Source organism: Sorex fumeus, unplaced genomic scaffold (genome assembly GCF_029834395.1).
Source record: "Sorex fumeus unplaced genomic scaffold, SorFum_2.1 ptg000128l, whole genome shotgun sequence".
NCBI classification, from domain to species: domain Eukaryota; kingdom Metazoa; phylum Chordata; class Mammalia; order Eulipotyphla; family Soricidae; genus Sorex; species Sorex fumeus.
Genome location: NW_026606185.1, coordinates 48,740,725 through 48,759,127, shown reverse-complemented (window position 1 = coordinate 48,759,127; position 18,403 = coordinate 48,740,725). Strand labels below are relative to the sequence as shown.

The 18,403-nt window shown below is 41.0% G+C and overlaps 1 protein-coding gene across 4 annotated transcripts in view; it reads right to left on the bottom strand.

Annotated features, from left to right (window-relative positions):
* ARK2N (arkadia (RNF111) N-terminal like PKA signaling regulator 2N) overlaps positions 1-18,403 on the bottom strand; it is an 89,781-nt gene that overhangs the window by 16,432 nt on the left and 54,946 nt on the right. For 3 of the 4 annotated variants that reach the window (XM_056138080.1, XM_056138079.1, XM_056138078.1), the window contains exon 3: positions 7,515-7,697. The exons of the other annotated variant lie outside the window; for it this stretch is intronic. In XM_056138080.1, the coding sequence (XP_055994055.1) occupies positions 7,515-7,697 (183 nt within the window). The remainder of the gene's footprint in view (positions 1-7,514; positions 7,698-18,403) is intronic. 4 annotated transcript variants of the gene reach the window in all.

The window sequence follows — 18,403 nt, the reverse complement described above, 5'->3', positions numbered from 1 at the left end:
TGTGACATTTCCTGGCTTCTGGGTCTTCAGCCCCCCCCCCCCCCCAACCATGCATCCTTGCCCCATGCCATGCTCCACCTTCACCTAACAGGAATCCAAGCAGGGTGGGGTCCACAGCACACACAAGGTTGAGCCAAGATGCTCTCAGCTCTTAGAAACACTGTTGAGGCAGCCATTTTTCCCTAGTCAAGGATAAGAATCAGCCCTGTAGGAAAAGCATGAATACCACAATCACCACGTACTAAACTGAAAATAACTTAAAGGGCTGCTAGGTGGTTCTGTGGGCACTGGCTGGCTCCTGCTTTTAGGTCTCTGCCTCTGGAGATGACTTCACTCAATGATGAGAAAATTCTAAATCTATTCTCTCATGGAGCCAGGAGTAAACCCTGAGTACTGCTGGGTTATGACCCAAAACAAATCTTTGAAATGTAGTAACCAAGTAATTATTGAGATCACTACCATTCTTGTTTTAATCTTCAAAGTATGTATTAAAAAATTTAGTGATCATGATTATCTTGTGTGAAGTATGTTTGTGTTTTTACAACAAGAACACAGAAAACTGTAGGGGCAGAGAGACAGGACAGCAGGCAGGGCACTTGCCTTGCATATGGCCAACCTAAGTTCAATCCCCAGGATACCATATGGTCCCCTGAGCACCTCCAGGACTGATCCCTAAGCTCAGAGCCAAAAGTAAGTTCTGAGCCCCCCAAACTGTAGGATAATACTGTTCTGTCCTTTCTGTATAACCTCAGGAATAGTTGATAGTTTATTGGACTGAGGAAAAGAGAAAAACACCTTAAGAGGTATCTTGCCCTTGAGCAGTCAGGAAGGGCTTTCTTATGTTGATTTGGCTACCTGACTGGGTGGAGTGTCAGCCCAGACTAGAAGGGAGCTGGAGAAGGAGAGAGCAGGGTGAAAAGATGGACTACCGAGAGACTAGCAAGGGGAACATGTGCTTGAGAGAACCTAGGCCCTCCACAACATAAGTTCTTCTATGGGATAAACTTCCTTGTAATAAACTGCCACTAAGATCAACCGGCCTGGCCCTCGTCTCTTCCTTCATCTGCCCTTGGCCAACAGCCGTCCCGATGCAGGCCACACACAGCGGCTCTAGGGCACCGAACGCGGGCGGTGAGATAGAGCCGTCCAGAGAGCCCGCGAACACACAACCTTCTGCATGCATAGTTTTTTACACCAAACAAACAAAACAAAACAGAACACTGAAAATTTCTTAAAGTGAGGGGAAAGGGGAATGGGAGTTGACAACCTTACAGATACAGATAAACAAGAGGAAACTGCCCAAACCTGATCTCCTGAAGCAGACTGATTAGACTGACTTTAATTGAATAATAGAGGTATAGTCACTGGGGTCTGATGATTAAAAAAATAAATAAAAACTGACACTACGAACAGGAAGCTCAAGATGTGATTCTCTGCATTACCACTAAGCCCAGGTTTGGCTAAATTAAAGTACCATCCATTCCTATTTTAAGGATGGGTAAATACACAGCATACACACACCTTGACAGAAAGGTTGATGGGAACAAAACCATGTTTATTAGTTTCCCCAGGTAGTGTATGGCGGGACTGAATAAAATTATTCTGCGTAATTAAAAGACATCCAAGAGTACTTCAAACTTCTGCTTCTTTCAACCAAATCAACATTTGTCTATGGTGAGGGATCACTCAGAGTAAGCAAAAATTAAACCATTTTCAAGTATATTGGGAGTTTCCTAAACATGTATGATCCCAGGAGCTCCCTAATGCGATAAGCGAAAACAGACGGTCAGAAGGGCAGGGTGCACGCTTTCTGTGCTGGAGCCCAGGTTTGATTCTTAGCACAGCACAGTTCCCCAAACACCAAACCAGGAGAAAACCCAGAAATGGGTCAGGATTAGGTCCTGAGTACCACTGTATGTGGCTCAAAAACTAACCCCCCCCCCCCCACACACACACACATTTCCATATACTATTTCAGACCTACTTACAGAACTCTCTCCAGGGAAAAAGCTGGGAGCCTGAAATTTGAGAAGTTCACCAAGGAATTTCTATGTTTAAAAAATAACTGCAACAAATGAGACTCATTACAAGGCAGGAGAGCAAAACAGAAGTTATAATTGCATCTAATTTTTACTGCCTACTTCAGCATGAATACAGTGGTTTGAGTTTGCTGAGCATTCCTGAGGCCTCACTGGTGCTGAACGTGGTCCCAAGCACATTACCGTAGGTTCAACTGATGGCAGCGATAATGTTTGAGGATAGAGAGTAGTTTTGACTGAGTTTTGTTGGCGGGAAAAACTGAGTGAGGCTTTACATAACTGACCTGAGGCCACACAGTTTGCACAGGGTTTAGAACCATGCCATTGGCACTAGGCTGCCACCCACCACAATGGCCAATTCCAGCATCAAACCTAAAAATGCAAGGCCTGAAAAGTTTGTCAGTTGTTGTCCAAGTGGCCATCTGAATTTCAACTCTTTTTGCCTCCATTAAAAAGAAAATGGAGGGTCCAAAGCATTGTACAAAGGGTAGGACGTTTGCCTTGCATGCGGCCAACCCGGGTTTGATCCCCAGCATCCCATATGGTTCCCTGAGTACCGCCAGGATTAATTCCTGAGTGCAGAGCCAGGAGTAACCCCTGAGCATCATTGGGTGTGACCCCCCAAAAAAAGTCCAAAAGAAATAAAATTTAAAAAAATAAAATTTAAAATTTTATTAATAAAATTTTAAAAAATAAATAAATTTATTTTATTTAAAATAAAATTTAAATAAATAAAATTTAAAAAAAAGAAAATGGAACAGAAGAAACAATTTTGTGTGCAAGCATATCACTTAATGGCTCAGAAGAAGGGATACTAATCCCTTCCTCCAATAATCACTTCAGTGAGCTCAGTGAGAGACCACTGATGAACCCAGGATAGACTGCTTTGTGACTGTTGTTCTTTTTTTGGGGGGGAAAGGGAGAAGAGAGAATTTGGGTTGACCATTAAAGCATTTCTCAAATCATAAAAACCCAAATCACAAGACTGATCACAATAAAGAAGCAACTTATACTAATAGCTCAAGTATAAAAACCGTAAACAGGAAATTGGGCATAAATTCTATTAATATCTGTTGTAACATATGCATATTCAAATCTGCAAGAGAAGTTACCATTTAGACAACTATATTTTTATATATAATGTTTTATTACTCACACATCTGCACTGTCCATTTTGTTTTAATTACTCCCAGGGTCAGGGAGATGGCTCAAAGGGATGAAGTAGCAGGTAGGGATCTCAACTTCAATTCCCTTCTGGACGTGCTATTACCCAGCTGGGAGTAGCCTCTGAGAATCACCAGGTATGTCCCCAAAAACAAATTTACAAAGCTACCTTATGTCAACAGATGGCTTCACAGAGTATCTATGGGTATCTCTTATAGAGTGATGACTGTACCATGACATAGAAAAACCTAGAGAGAATTTTATTGGCTGGGGCCAGAGCAATAGAACAGTGGGGAGGGCACTAGTCTTGCATGCAGCTGACCTGCGTTTCATCCCTGGCAATCCCATAGGGTCCCCTGAGCACTGCCAGGAGTAATTTCTAAGTGCAGAGTCAGGAGTAACCTGTGAGCATGGTGGGTATGGCCCCAAAACACCTAACAACCTAACACACATACATGCTCTATATATGACAACCCAGAGAAAATATCATATAAAGATTCTAAAAGATTCATGCAAGAAATGTTCATGGCAGTATCATGTAGAATAGCATCCTAAATGTTCAGCAAGAAAATGGGTAAGTCACTGTGGATGTGGCTTGTTGGAGTAGTAGAGACTTGCATGTGAGAGACCTCAGATGCAATCTCTGGCATACCCCTCAGCCCCAAGGCATCCTGGGGTGTGGCCCCTAGAAGAATTTTTTTTAAAGAGGAAAATGGGTGCACAAGGTGTGATATAATCAAACTGTAGAATATTCAATACCAACGAAAATAAATAGAATGATAAAAACTTGTGATTAATCTTTTGGGGCTGGAGCGATAGCACAGCGGTAGGGCGTTTGCCTTGCACGCAGCCAACATGGCCGACCCGAGTTCGATTCCTCCGCCCCTCTCGGAGAGCCCGGCAAGCTACCGAGAGTATCTCGCCCGCACGGCAGAGCCTGGCAAACTCCCCGTGACGTATTCGATATGCCAGACACAGTAACAACAAAGTCTCCAATGGAGACGTTACTGGGCCCGCTCGAGCAAAGCGATGATCAACGGGAGGGCCTTTACTTTACTTTCACTTACTTAATCTTTTAAATTTAATATTTTGAGAGCTTTACTGCTGCTAAGTATGATTCTTCTTTTTGTTTTTTTCTTTTCTGGGGCCAGAGAGATAGTTCAAAGGGCTGCGATGCAATGATTTGCACGTGGAACCAAAGAATGGTACCCAGCACTGCCAGGGGAGAACGCCCAAGTACAGAGCCAGAGTAGCTGCTGAACATGGTCAAGCGTGCCCTGAAGGCAAAACAAGTAGTCATATGCAATATCGAGCCAAGATAATTCTAATCCATCTTGGGAAGCTTGAGGACACCACAAAAAGTGTATAACCGCAGTGAGCACCACTCAAGAGTGTGAGCAATAAAGCCAAGTGGGCAACCCCTGTCAATACAACAAAGACGATAAAAGGCGGAGCTGGTCACAGTACAGTGGGCAGGGTGTTTGCCTTGCACACAGCCAATTTGGGTTCGATCCCCAGCATCCCATGGTCCCCTGAGCCACCAGGAGAGTTCCCTGAGTACAGAGCCTTGAGTTAGTCCTGAGCACTGGCAGGTGACCTCCCCCCCCCCAAGAAAAAGGGAATGGGATGGGGGGATTAAAACAACTTTAAGTGAAAATAAAACATGAGTTTAAAAAAGGACAAACTTTTGGGGCTGGAGCGATAGCACAGCGGGTAGGGAGTTTGCTTTGGGTTTGATCCCCAGCATTCCATATGGTCCCCCAAGCACTGCCAGGAGTTAATTTTTGAGTGCAGAGCCAGGAGTAACCCCTGTGCATCACCAGATGTGACCGAAAAAGAAAAAAAAAAAAAGGACAAACTTTTAAAAACACAAAACAAAATTGGCCTGCAAATGTACAAATATATAATACAGTGAGAAAATGTTTGCAAATAAACAGAAATACCCACATCAAAGAGGAGATTCTGGATAACTCTGGAGTGAAGACAGGAAGAGTTAAAGTAACAGAAATCACGGGTTTTCCTGCCTCTGGTATTTTTACTGTCCTGTTTGTTTCTCTTATGGTGACTCCTAGTCATCTAAGCAGTGCTCAGGGGCCACTCTGGGCTGTGTGGACGGGCAGGGTTTATTGCCCGGGCCCAGCAGTGCAGGGGATCACTAGGGTCATCAAGGAAATGCTCAGGGGACCGTGCAGTGCTGGGGACCAAATTCAGGGCCTCCACACAGCAGGGGTGCACTCCAGCTCTCTGAGCTAACTTCTGCGCCCATGCTTTGTGTCTTAAGCATGATGGCAGGAGGCCTACACGATGGCTCAGAGGCCTAAAAACGTTTGCTGGCAAGCCAGAGTTTAAACCCCACAGTGGCCAGCACATGAGATTGTGGGCTTCATTACAGCCAACACAGGCACTGACAACCCCATGACCTAGGATCCCTGGCCAGAGAAAGTACATTACCAAAAAATGATGGTAGGGTCTGAGAAATAGCCCCTAGCACCACCTAGGGAGCACTACCAGGACTGATCCCTGAGCACAAAGCCAGAAGCAAGCAGCACCACCAGGACCAAAACAAAACACATACCCACAGAGGGAAAAAAACACATCATTTTAGATACCTGAGTGATACAGTTCATGTCATTGTGTGACCAAAATTTTAAAAGATAGGGCTGGAGCGATAGTACAGTGAGTAGGGCATCTGCCTTGCACGTGGCCAACACAGGCTCAATCCCTGGCATCATCTGGTCCCCAAGGCACTGCCAGGAGCAATTTCTAAGTGCAGAGCCAGGAGTAACCCCTGAGCATCTCTGGATGTGACCCCAAAAGCAAAATAAATAAAGATAATCAACAATAGATTTAAGCACATGAAGGCTAAATAACTGAGCTAATAATTAACTTGTGTGATCTAGCCCCTATGCAGATAACTTCAATGATACCCCGAGCCCCTAAACCCTGCATTTATCACATTAAGTCATAAGCCACTGTAAGACTTATTTTTAAAAAAATCATGAATTAACTATCAATGTTATACACAAAATAAAACCCTCAATATGAAAACCAAAAAAGTTAATTGTTCATATTTTCCCCAAGAATTTATTACTAAGTTTATTAGTAATAATCTTATCAAATTTATTACATTTAATGGAAAAACTAAAAAGAAGGTAAGTTGGAAGAAAATGGTAAATTAATCAGTACACAGAACACAAAATTATCTTAGAAATATGTATTATGAAAAATGTGGTCAAACTACTCCCAACTGATATAAAAATACTGTTAGCTGTTTTTGCAATGTTCATACATAGTAATAAAAATTCTTCTGGAAACTTCTTATGGGCAACGGGCAAAGCAAGTATTTGTACACATAAAAGCTTAAATCCAGGAGCAAACACTTTGTCTGAGGTCAAATAAACACTGAGCAATCAAACCTTAATGAGAACCTGGTCCAGTTTCAAAATCTGCCACAACAAAGTAGCTGGGAACTCAACAACAAAATCTTAAATTTGCTCCAATAATTCGGAAAGACTTAAGTGTGATTTGTGACAGTTCTTTCCCGTTTTATTCTCCTAACACTCTCAATTTTAAGTTTTAAATAATAACTCTTTGTTATGTCTGTAATACAAAACACATCCCATAAATACTATTTTAGGTAATGACCAAACAACTAGATGCATAAAGGCCCGTGCAATTTAACATGAAAGATAACACATCCAGCATGAGCAGCGTACCTCCCTTCTTTTCTTCGAGTTCTAGCGCTTTTTCGTAACAGGTTCAACCAGGAAGTAAAAAAAGATCGAAGAGTTTTGAGAAACATATTGAAGGAGAAGGAGAAGCCAGAGCAACTACAAAGGTTTTCAGAGGTTGCAGCTAAGGGTTAGGGGGTTTGAGTCCCTCTTAAGAATCCCCATGGAACCCGGGAAAATAATGCAAGACAGGAGAAGGATTTTTTTTTTTTAAATAAAGTAACAGAAGCAGAAATGGAAGGAAAGGAGCAGTCCTATGAGGCAGGTACAAGCAGCTCCCCAAGATGCAGAGCAGTGAGGAAATGGAGAAGTAGGGAGGCAGGAGGAAAGTTGGATTAACTCTTCTGGGAATCTACTTTTTTTTTCACATCTTAGGCATTGGTTACCCCAGAAATAGGTCTACTGACATAAATAAAGTCTCACTTCTGTCTTGATTAGAAAAGATGGATGACATGCTTCCCAAGTCTTTTTGGAGTCCAGTGGGCCCACTCGTCTCAGTAGGGTCCACTACAAGGCAAACAGCTGGCCAGGTGACATGCACATTACACCTGCAGAGAAGGGACGGGGGTGGGCGACCAACCTGCCTCCGCCTTCAGCTCCTCTAGAAGCCCGCAGGTCCTCCAGGTACCTCCTGCGTCCTGGCCGCCTACACAATTACTGTGCTCTTGAACTACTGCAGCCGCCAATAAATTGTCCACATTTACCACTTCTGGGTCAGAGCTGGTGTCAGACATATCATAATGAGCTACAACTGGAGGTCCATCTAGGGAGGAAAGAAAATGTATACTTGTATCTACCATGTGGACTGAAACTAGTAAGAGTCCTCTAAATGCCAATTTGCCTTTATCTTTTGCTATTCAACTTCATCAGAAAAGCTGAACTTTGTACACAGAAATAGTTGGCACAGGAGGTGAAAATGGGAAAAGATAATCCAAGCTTACAAAGGAGAGGAACACACGTGGGGAGGAGGGGTGAGGGGTATGGAAAACAGAAGACAGGACTGTACTGAACAATGTTACACGGAATGCCCATCAAATTTCTGAAGAGCAAAAAGATTAAGAAAAGGGGGAAGATTTTCGAGAAAGTGAGAATTTTTTTTTTTAAGTAAAACCTGACGCAAATGATTAAAACAATCTAAGGTTCCTAAGAGAATGAATCTAACTCTTCCTCTTACTGGCTAATACTGAAAATCCTGGGTGAAGAAGAAAATCAAATATGAATATATATATACATATATAGACATATGTATATGCCTATGTATGTATATATATTTCCCCCCCACTTTCAAAGATATAAAGAAAACACAAAGAGCTCTACTTCACTATTTCCAGTTAAAGCTCTTTCTATAATATCGGGGTATTAAGAATTTTATGATAACCTACAAAAAAGATACTAGTCACAAAATCCATCTTCCGGATTTTGCTTTGGATATCTTATAAGAGATATTTGTATTTTCTTTTGCGTAAGAAAGAAAACTAGCCCACACTCCCAGGAGATGATACACAATCTTACAGGTTATTTTAGAAGACGAGGTTAAAGTTCTTACTGGAAAATTAAGAGATCCCCTCCGACTCCAAATCAACCTAACTAGCTTGAAAAACAGCAGCTGAGTTCCAAAGTAATTAAACTGCAGCAAATCATGCTAAAATAACTTAATATTCATGCTTGGAAAATATACACATGCTTTTAAAATTATGATATCCTTTTTCTAATATAACAGCAAAAAAGCAAAAGTAAAGTATTTGTTCAGGTATGAAACTTATTCCTTACTACTACATCTGTTCTAGAATAAATCAGAAATAAATGAATGCTGTTTCTTCCCCCAAATTGCTATTAATAAAGTGCAGGCAAATCATTCAACCCCATAAAGAAATATTTAACACCATCCAACAAATTAACATTAAACACATCTACTTTATGAAACTCTTGACTATGAAGAATACATATGCCAATAATAGAACACAATGAAGGATTACTGGTTTAATACATATGTCCACTGTGTAAATTGTCACTGAGCAAAACATGGAACACATTATCCTTTAAAAACTAAGTTCCCACGTCATAGGCTGACATAACAACATTTTTTAAATAAAAAAAATGACCAAATATACCAAAGCAAATGAGTTATTAAGTGCCACTATTTAAACAGACATTTTACAATATGAAATTCTAATGATCATGGTCATTTCAGTTGACTAAAAAATAATTTTGAATTCCCCCAAGAGGGCAAATCAAATTCATAATATTCAAGTGTGGCTTCAATATTAGCTGTTAATAGATTTTAGATCAAAGAGAAAAAGGGGAGAAAAAAAAATCTGCTCCATGATTGAAGCTTTTCTTCTCTAAAAAAAGAAAAGAAAAAAGTGGAATGATTTGTGGAGTTCTCATCAGAGTTCGACATGATTACTACGGAATCAAGAAACGATTGTGATATCCAAATACTAGGATGCAGAAGATATGAAGGTCAAGTACAATATTGACTATTTGACCAAATATCCTATTTTTAAAAGGACTTTTCAAGTGTTCGAGTTCATAAATATATATAAAATAATTGATTTTAAATTTTATATCAGGAGTGCCATTCAACATCTTGCCCTCACACCCCCCACCCCAATCTCATAGTTGAGACAATGGGTCAACAGTCTAGTCAAAATTGTACCTCTTCTACATGTATAATCATGCAAAAATGTAAGTGTATGTATACATGCAGAGTAACATCACCTACCCATGGAAATAACTGGTCTGAAAGTCTTCATCAGTAGGAAACACAAGCATACACTTGTTATTTGGCTTCCTTCTTGTATCTTCCATATTTCCAAACAGCATCTCTTATAGCTTAGCTTAAATTTAGTATTTATCATAAACAAAGACAGCAATATTTTTATATTTTAAATAACACAACATTTAAAATAATCACTGTCGTTTTTCATTTCCAATACAGTCACACAAGTCAATACTGTACAAACTTTTAAACAAGTAACAGAACGGCTGGTTGCCTTTCCAACTTGGTCTTACAACATGGGACAATGAAGGATCTTGAATTCCAAGTCCATCTTATACTTAGCATTCACAAATCAAGATTAATTAATTTAAAGCACTTAATACCGAGGCTTTAACTTTGAACCACTGAGCATTAGCTAAGTGACAAAGCCAATTTGACAATTTATAATCACTTTTCAAAACACGATTCTTGCTACACAGCAGAACTGAAAGAAGGTAAGAGTTCCTATGGTCGGTCACTTTATTTGCTTTTTAAAAGTACCACTACTTGGGGCTGGAGTGATAGCACAGAGGGTAGGGCATTTGCCTTGCACACAGCCAACCTGGGTTCAATTCCCAGCATTCCGTACAGTCTCCTGAGCACTGCCAGGAGTAATTCCTGAGTGTATGAGCCAAGAATAACCCCTGTGCAACGCTGGGTGTGACCCAAAAAGTTAATAATAAAAAAAAAAGGACTACTACTTGGGGCCAGAGAGATAGTTATAGCTAAGCACTAGCTGGGTTTGATCCCCAGGATATGGTCCCTCACGTCCCACCTGGAGTGATGCCCCTGTGTGTAGAGCCAGGAATAAAACCCTGATTACTGCTGAGCATGCCCCCCTCCCAAATAATAATAAAAGTACCATTTGAGAGGGGGAGAAAGAAAGCTCAACACACAGAACGAGGAGCAGTTTTTTTGTTGTTGTTGTTGTTAGTGATGCTTCCCATTTTTCATTATAAGATGGAATAAGGAAATACTGTGCTGACTCTCACTTGATTATTCCTCTGTACTGTTCCAACTGCACTGCTACCAAGACCAAGCTGACTTTCAAAAACATCAAGATAGTCATTTCAGATAAAGTTACACATGGAAATATTTACAACTCCAAGTGTGTTGACATACGTCCAGCATTTACTTAAGGATATCCAAACTATACATTTTCCATCTGCTCAGCACATGTCTGTCACAATCCAAAAAAGATGCATTTATAATAAAAAAAAACTCACTGGTTTCTCTATAAATATTAACACCAGTCCTGTGCAGAGGTAAATTTAACATAGTACATAATTAGTTGGTCTGGTTAGCCAAAGTGCTGCTCCTTCTGATTACAGTTTTTTAAAATTTCAGCTATTCATTAAATTTTCAGCTATTTATTCTTTGTAAACAATTAAAGAAAAAGTAAAGACTGGCAATAATACACTACACTACTATTTTTTTTTTTTTTGGAGGGAGTCACACCTGGCAGCATGCTCAGGGATCACTCCTGGTGGTGCTCAAGGGACCATATGAGATGTTAGGGATAGAACATGAGTTGGCCAAGAGCAAGGCAAATGCCCTACCTGCTGTACGATCGCTCCAGCCCCTCCAAACTACTTTTTAAGATCAACTCATCTAAAAGATCAAAAAAGTAACTCAGAGATAGAGCAGATGCCTTGCACACTTGCTCCCTGACAATAAATAAATGTCAGTACATCAACTTTATACTGGAAACAGGTTTCATCATTTCACTGACCTCCTATCTATAGGTTCTAACTTTTCAAATAACAGGTTAGGATGTGCTCGGGTGGTGTGTGCCTTGCATGCATGAGAGGTAGTTTCAGTGCCCGGCACTGCCACAATCATAAAAAAAGAGCGCAAGTATGTCTTAAATACCAAAATAAACATGAGGCCAAGGATATGGTTCAGTAATAGAGCATGTGCCTTGCAAGTGTGAGGCTCTGGATTCAATTCTTGGCACTGGTTCCTGGTTCTGAGTTTGATTTCTGGCTTGGTCCCACAAACATCCAACTGGGAATAGTCCTCAAGTCTAATCCACAGATATGTGTGTCTGACATTCCTGGTACCATGTGATTTATCCACATGACTTTAAAACTTCTGTATTATTGTGTGGATTCATTTTGAATCTAGTATACAGCCCTTCTACACTGCATGGAAACAATTTGAGTAACAAAGAAAATCTAAGCAATCCAAAATTTAAACCTACATGTATCAGTGATAACCCCCTCTTCAAATGAGATGAGTAAAGTCACAGGATGTTTAGATACTACGAATGCCATCATTTACCATCCGCCTTCAGCATCCTAGTTAGAAGATCCAGAATAAACTGGCTGTTCTCATTGCTGGGGGCAATAGGATAAGCCTGCAACAGCACCGGAAGTTCATACCAGCGACTGGTGGCAAGCACACAGGTTCCAGTGCTGGCTTTTCCATCTTAGCTGTAGGACACAGTTTCTTCACAGGATGATTTATAATGATGATTTAAGGAAGATCCAAGACTAAATACAAGCTACTGGCCCATTGCCTCAACTTCCCATTATAATCAACACCTGCCCCTGCGCTTCTCCGTTTCTTTGCATGTGAACTCTTTAAGTGCTCGCATTGAGAGACATCACCGCCTGAGATCATGGCTTCTACTGATCCCGGATTAACCCAACTTGGTAAATAAATGGTTCCTGGTATCATCAGAAATATACACAGCTTTTATATTTTATTTAAGGCGCAATATTAGGGGCTGGAGCAATAGCACAGCGGCTAGAGCGTTTACCTTGCACGCGGCCAACCTGAGTTTGATTCCCAGCATCCCACATGGTCCCCTGAGCACCACCAGGAGTAATTCCTGAGTGCAGAGCCAGGAGTAACCCCTGTGCATCGCCAGGTGTGACCCAAAAAAGAAAAAAAGTGCAATATTAGTCTGGATGTGTTCAGATAAAGTGTTTTGAAGTCAAATGAAGATTGATTGTTTCAAATTTAGTATCATCCTTGTTGCAGTCTTTCCAGGAACACAAGTTTTTGCTAGTTGCCAAAATATAGTCAAATTCGGATCTAGGAAAAACAGGGATTCTTCCTCTAGCCCAGAGGCACTGAAAAATCGATCAAAGTCAAAAGTCAAAGTCACCCTAGTCACTAAAAGGGTCTAACACCACCATCTACAATGCTTCCCAAAGTGGTGATAATGCTGAATGTGTGTGTGTGGGGGGGGGGGGGGGGGATGTAGGGGGTTAGGGAGAGGTGTGGAGGAAAGGGAGGGGCGATCACCAGTCACCAGGTTAGAACAATCCAGAGGATTGGCAGTAGCTTTGGGTACAACTGGCGGGAACTTCTGTTTGTTCACATAGGAAGGTTAATTTCCAGGTGGGATGCCAAGTGATTTTGTTTTTCCTTAAAAAGGGAGCAGCAGGCCAAATCCCTTTGGGGATCTCTGGTTATAAGAAAAAGGAGGAGAAGGAGAAATCACAATACTTCAAACCAGATAGCAAAGTTTGGAAAAAGGGAGGGAGGGAGGAAGGGAGGGAGGGAGGGAGGGAGGGTGGGAGGGAGGGAGGGAGGGTGGGAGGGAGGGAAAAGAAAAAGAAGAAAAATAAAGAAAAGAAAAAAGAAAAATACCCAGAAGGGGGTATGGTGCCGCCAGCAGGTCAATCTGTACCTGTGAGGCGAGTGCATCAGCAGCCTGATGGCACCTTCAGACTTCCACATACCCCAAAATTGCTTCTGTGTCTTTGGCCAGACCCCAAAAACTTGGGGCAAAGTTTACCAAGAAAGTAAACGGCCAAAAGTTAGGTATGTAAGAGACACACCCACAAACCACCTCCGGCTCAGCTATATACTTGGAGGCATGGCCTCTCTGGTTCCTGATCAAACTGCTTAACGGCCATGATCCCAGAGACTTAGAAACAAATCTCGAAACCCAATGGCTTTTGGCAGAAATGTGTCCAGTCCCTGCAGTATGTTACTGGCGCTGGGCCACCCCAGGTGGGAATAGGTTTCGTACCTTGGCCTGTTCCCCCTGGTGGCCTGGTGACCGCCATTCCACCAGAGGCCACTGGACAGTCAGGTTTGGGCCCGCAGTGATGAGACACGTGAGGTCTCACAGGATGGGGGGGAGCCGGCCGTTTCCTCCCCATCCCAACGAGACTTCGAGTCCCTGCCCACTTATGGCCTCTCTGGCTCCTAATCAAGCCATTTAATGGCCATGATCCCAGAGACTCAGAAACAAATCTCGGAACTCATCGGCTTTTGGCAGAAATGTGTCCGGACCCCGCAGTAGGTTACTGTCGCCAGGCCATTCCATTGGGGGGAAGGGTGCTGTCCCTCCGCCTGATCCCCCTTAGTGGCTCAGCGGCCGCCATCCTCCAGAGGTCATTGGACACTCAGGTTTGGGCCCTCAGTGATGAGACATGTGGGGGCTCATGGGATGGGAGTGGAGCTGGCCCTTTCCTTCCCATCCCAACAAGACCCCGAGTCACCGCCTTCAAACAGCCTCTCTATCTCCTGATCAAACTGCTTAACGGCCATGGTCCAAGAGACTCAGGAACAAATCTCAGAACCCAGGAGGTTTCAGTAGAAATTCCTCCAGATTTGTTAAAATTTCGGAATTCAAAATCGCACGGCACTACTGCATAACCAGCAATAGAAAAAAAATTGTCTACTGTTGCCTTTTCGGCGGATCTGAATGTTGGGGTAAAATCCCAAATTTTTAATAATGGTGGGTCTGGTGTCAAAATATTGCGTGTAATCAAAGTAGAGACAGAGTAATGTGGAAATCATCTGTCCCACAGGTAGGGGATAGGGGATAGGGGTATACTGGGGTTTTTGGGGGGTGGAGAATGGGCACTGGTGAAGGTACAGGTGGTTCATTGTATGACCGAGACTTAAACCCGAAAGCTTTGTCACTGCTCTCACAGTGATTCAGTAAATACAATTATTTAAAAAAAAAAAACACACAGCCAGGGAGACAGCTCAAAGGGCTGGCACCCTTGTCTGCTGTACATGGTGGAGTCTCTCCAGCACTGTCCTGGTGATCTCCAACATCCTTAGGAAGTCCCTCCACCCCAAAAGAGGGAGGGTATCTGAAACAAGAGTTCTAAGGAATTACCTACTTATTGGAGAGTGTGTAAAGTGGTGGAGTCAGAGAAGGGAATAAGGGACAGACCTGACAAACTGAGGGGAAAAGGCAAACATCAAGGGTGCAGAAGAGGACCAGAGAGATGGCTCAAAGGGCTAACGCACTTGTTTTGTATAAAGGGCCATAAGTTTGGTCTCCAGCACCACATGGCCACCCATGCACCAAACCTAGAGCAGCCCATCTTTACCCGCCATCTCCCATTTCCTTTGCACCAGCAAGCATGGTCCCAATTAAAAAAAAAAGAAATGGGGAGGGACATTCGCAAAACCTAACCCCCCAAAAAATATTTTCATTAAACATTCAAATATTTATCAAGACAAAAATTTGTATTTGCAAGTGAGAAAAGATCCTTTAACAACTGTACTGTGCTTTCAGTATTCTCAAATAAATATAAGGCAATCTAAATAGAAAAGTTTTCAAAGCATCTGAGAAAGATTACATCAACTAAAAACAACAAAGTCCATACAGAAAAGGGTCATACCTAGAAAAACTAAACACCAAAAGCTGAGTATTTTCTTCAGAATGTCAGAAGTTATTTCAGTAAAACTGTCTGAGAAATATATTCTAAATTGCTAAATGGAAATGAAACAGTCATGCACTGGAATGGCATGTTTAGCACTGTAGCACTGTCCTTCCATTGTTCATCAATTTGCGTGAGTGGGTGCAGTAACGTCTCCATTGTGAGACTTGTTACTGTGTTTGGCATATCGAATACGTCACGGGGAGCTTGCCATGTGGGCGAGATACTCTTGGTACCTTGCCAGGCTCTCCGAGAGGGGTGGAGGAATCAAACTCGGGCCAGCCAGGTCGGCTGTGTGCAAGGCAAACACCCTATCCACTGTGCTATCACTCCAGCCCCGGCATGTTTAGGAATTAAGTTATTTTAAAATAAAGCTAAACCAGTGTCCTTTCTATCTATACTTTTCCTATTACACTCATCCTGGTTATTAAAAAACAGAGATGCAAAATCTTTAAGGTAGGAAAATGTCTAGGATTACATGTGTCCCTATGCTGATAAATGACAAGCCATTCTGTGCCCCCAGAAAAATTGCTGATACAAATGAAAAAGTTACTTATGAAGGAAAGTGATAAAACCAAATATTCAAGGTAACCAGATTGGTTTTAAAAAATCTATCACAAGAAAGAATAACAATTACATTTTAACCCTGAGCCATATATACAGCACTGGGGAAACTACATCAAGAGTTTATTCCAAAGGTTGCTCAGGTAATTTTATCGGGATACAGGAAGCAGGGTGCTTGAAAGAAGAGATCTTTCAACTTATCTGTATTGGGGAAAAATCTATGACCTGGCACTGTAATGGTCCATGGATAAAGTGAAAATACTGACATACAAGGGTAGAAAAGTACACAAAAATCAAATATGATTTTTGCCACAACCCTGTGTCAGCTAAGGATGATTTCTGATTGCTCCTCAAGACACTAAGTTTTACTATTTTCTAAGTATTCCTCAATTTTCAATCAAGTAACTTAAGATGGACATGAAAAGGAAACAAGTCACAACCTCTTATATGAACACTGATGTTTTATTTCCTTTTTCAATACACCAACTTTTTAATCCTCAAAATGATTCCAAAACATTATGCAAAAACCTACTGCATTAACTCCAAACTAATACCATTTATTTCATTATGGAAACAGTTTTCTTGATTCAGGAAGAGCTAATGTAAATTACCTGGTAGAGAATCACTGATAAAACAAAACTATCCTCAACAGAGTAACCAGAAACATTTTTTAAAAAATTTTATTTTATCTAGCTGAGTTATTACACTTGAAAAGCACAGTTAGGTTAAAATATAATGATAATGCAAATAAAATTAAAATCACAATAACCTGATGATATTCTTCTTAAATCCTAAAGTTTTAATATAAATATCATTGCCAAAGAATACATTTCTTTGTGGATTATTATTACTCCTTCATTTTTCAAATTGTCTTCTATTTTACATTGTGGTCATTTGTATAACTGTGAAAATACCAACTCAACACTACTACACTAACATATTGGTTTAAGTTCCCACTAACTTCCCTAAAAGTTAGCAGAATTAAAAGCAATTTTTAATTGTTTTTAATTTTTTTAATTTTTAAAAGAATTAAAACCAAAATAAGAATAGAAACTCATTCACGCTGCTTAAAATTCAAACACCCATAATTTATTCTGGACAAATAAAAAGACAAGCTATTTTAGCTATACAGTAGTAGAGAACTTATACACCACTTTGGGAGAAAACTTTGAAAAAAACTTTTCTTTGGAACATTCTGTTTTAAGAAGAAGTTGAATAAATTAAGTTTATTCGCTAAAATTTCTTTGATATACTGTATTTTCCGACATGTGGAAGTTCACAAAATCTTTTTTATTGTGCCCTCTCAATGTATTAATACAAAAAGAGTAGAGAAACCAGCATAAGATTAATAAAAAGTTATAAAACAACGAAAGGTCTTCTACTGTAAGATAATCTGCCTATAATGTGTTACTCTAAAAAGTGGTGACAACATAACTTCCGCAGACTTGTACTAATAAGCAAAGTCAGCGGATATTAAAAACAAAAAATGATCAGGGACTGGAGCGATAGATAGTAACAGCAGGTAGGGCATTTGCCTTGTACATGGCTGACCCGGGTTCGATTCCCAGCATCCCATATGGTCCCCTGAGCACCGCCAGGAGTGATTCCTGAGTGCAGAGCCAGGAGTAACCCTTGAACATCGCCGGGTGTGATCCAAAAAGCAAAAATAAATAAATAAACAAATTTAGTAATATCATCTAGATCATCTAAAGGTGCTGTGCTCAACAAGAGCAAAAAAAAAAAAATCACAATAGCACTTCTTTCATACAAGCATATTTAATGTTTCTCTGCTGTATTTTTTTTTGGGGGGGGGGGAGTCATAGCCAGCAGTGTTCCGGGGATTACTCCCTTCTAGCAGTCCTCGGGGAATCTTGTGGCACTGAGATAGAACCCGAGTCTCCCACATGCCAAGAACGTATTCAGCCCACCAGGTATCTCCCAGGACCAGACCTTTCAATGATTCCATTTTTCACATTTTGACTTGCATACAAAATTTAAGTGATAAGCCCTATGTAAACTGAGCCCATATCCAGAAGATGTTTACTATTAAATTTATATAACAGTGGGGGGGGGGGAGGGAGAGAGAGAGAGAGAGAGAGAGAGAGAGAAATTCAGTTTGCTTTTACTCAGTCTGCTCCTGAAACAAGAGTCTAAAACCTCTGCCTGACAATGATACAATAAACTTTCCCCCCACTCCAATGCAATTACCCTAACTAGACTTTTACGTGGGGAACTTCTTTTTCTCACATAATACTTAGGAAGGCCTGGGTCCATTAAAATTTCTGTAGATTAGTACATAATTTCAGGACCACCAACCAACTTGTCAACTACTACTATGTATTAACCCATAAATAGAATTGTTTCAGAACTCTGGAAATGATCACACATATGCACAGTCATGCAGAGAGATGCGCACACATGCATATACACAAATACAGCGTGAGACTACATTCTTTCCTCTGACTTGGACTAAAAGGAGGGGGGGAAAGGGTTTTGGAAGGG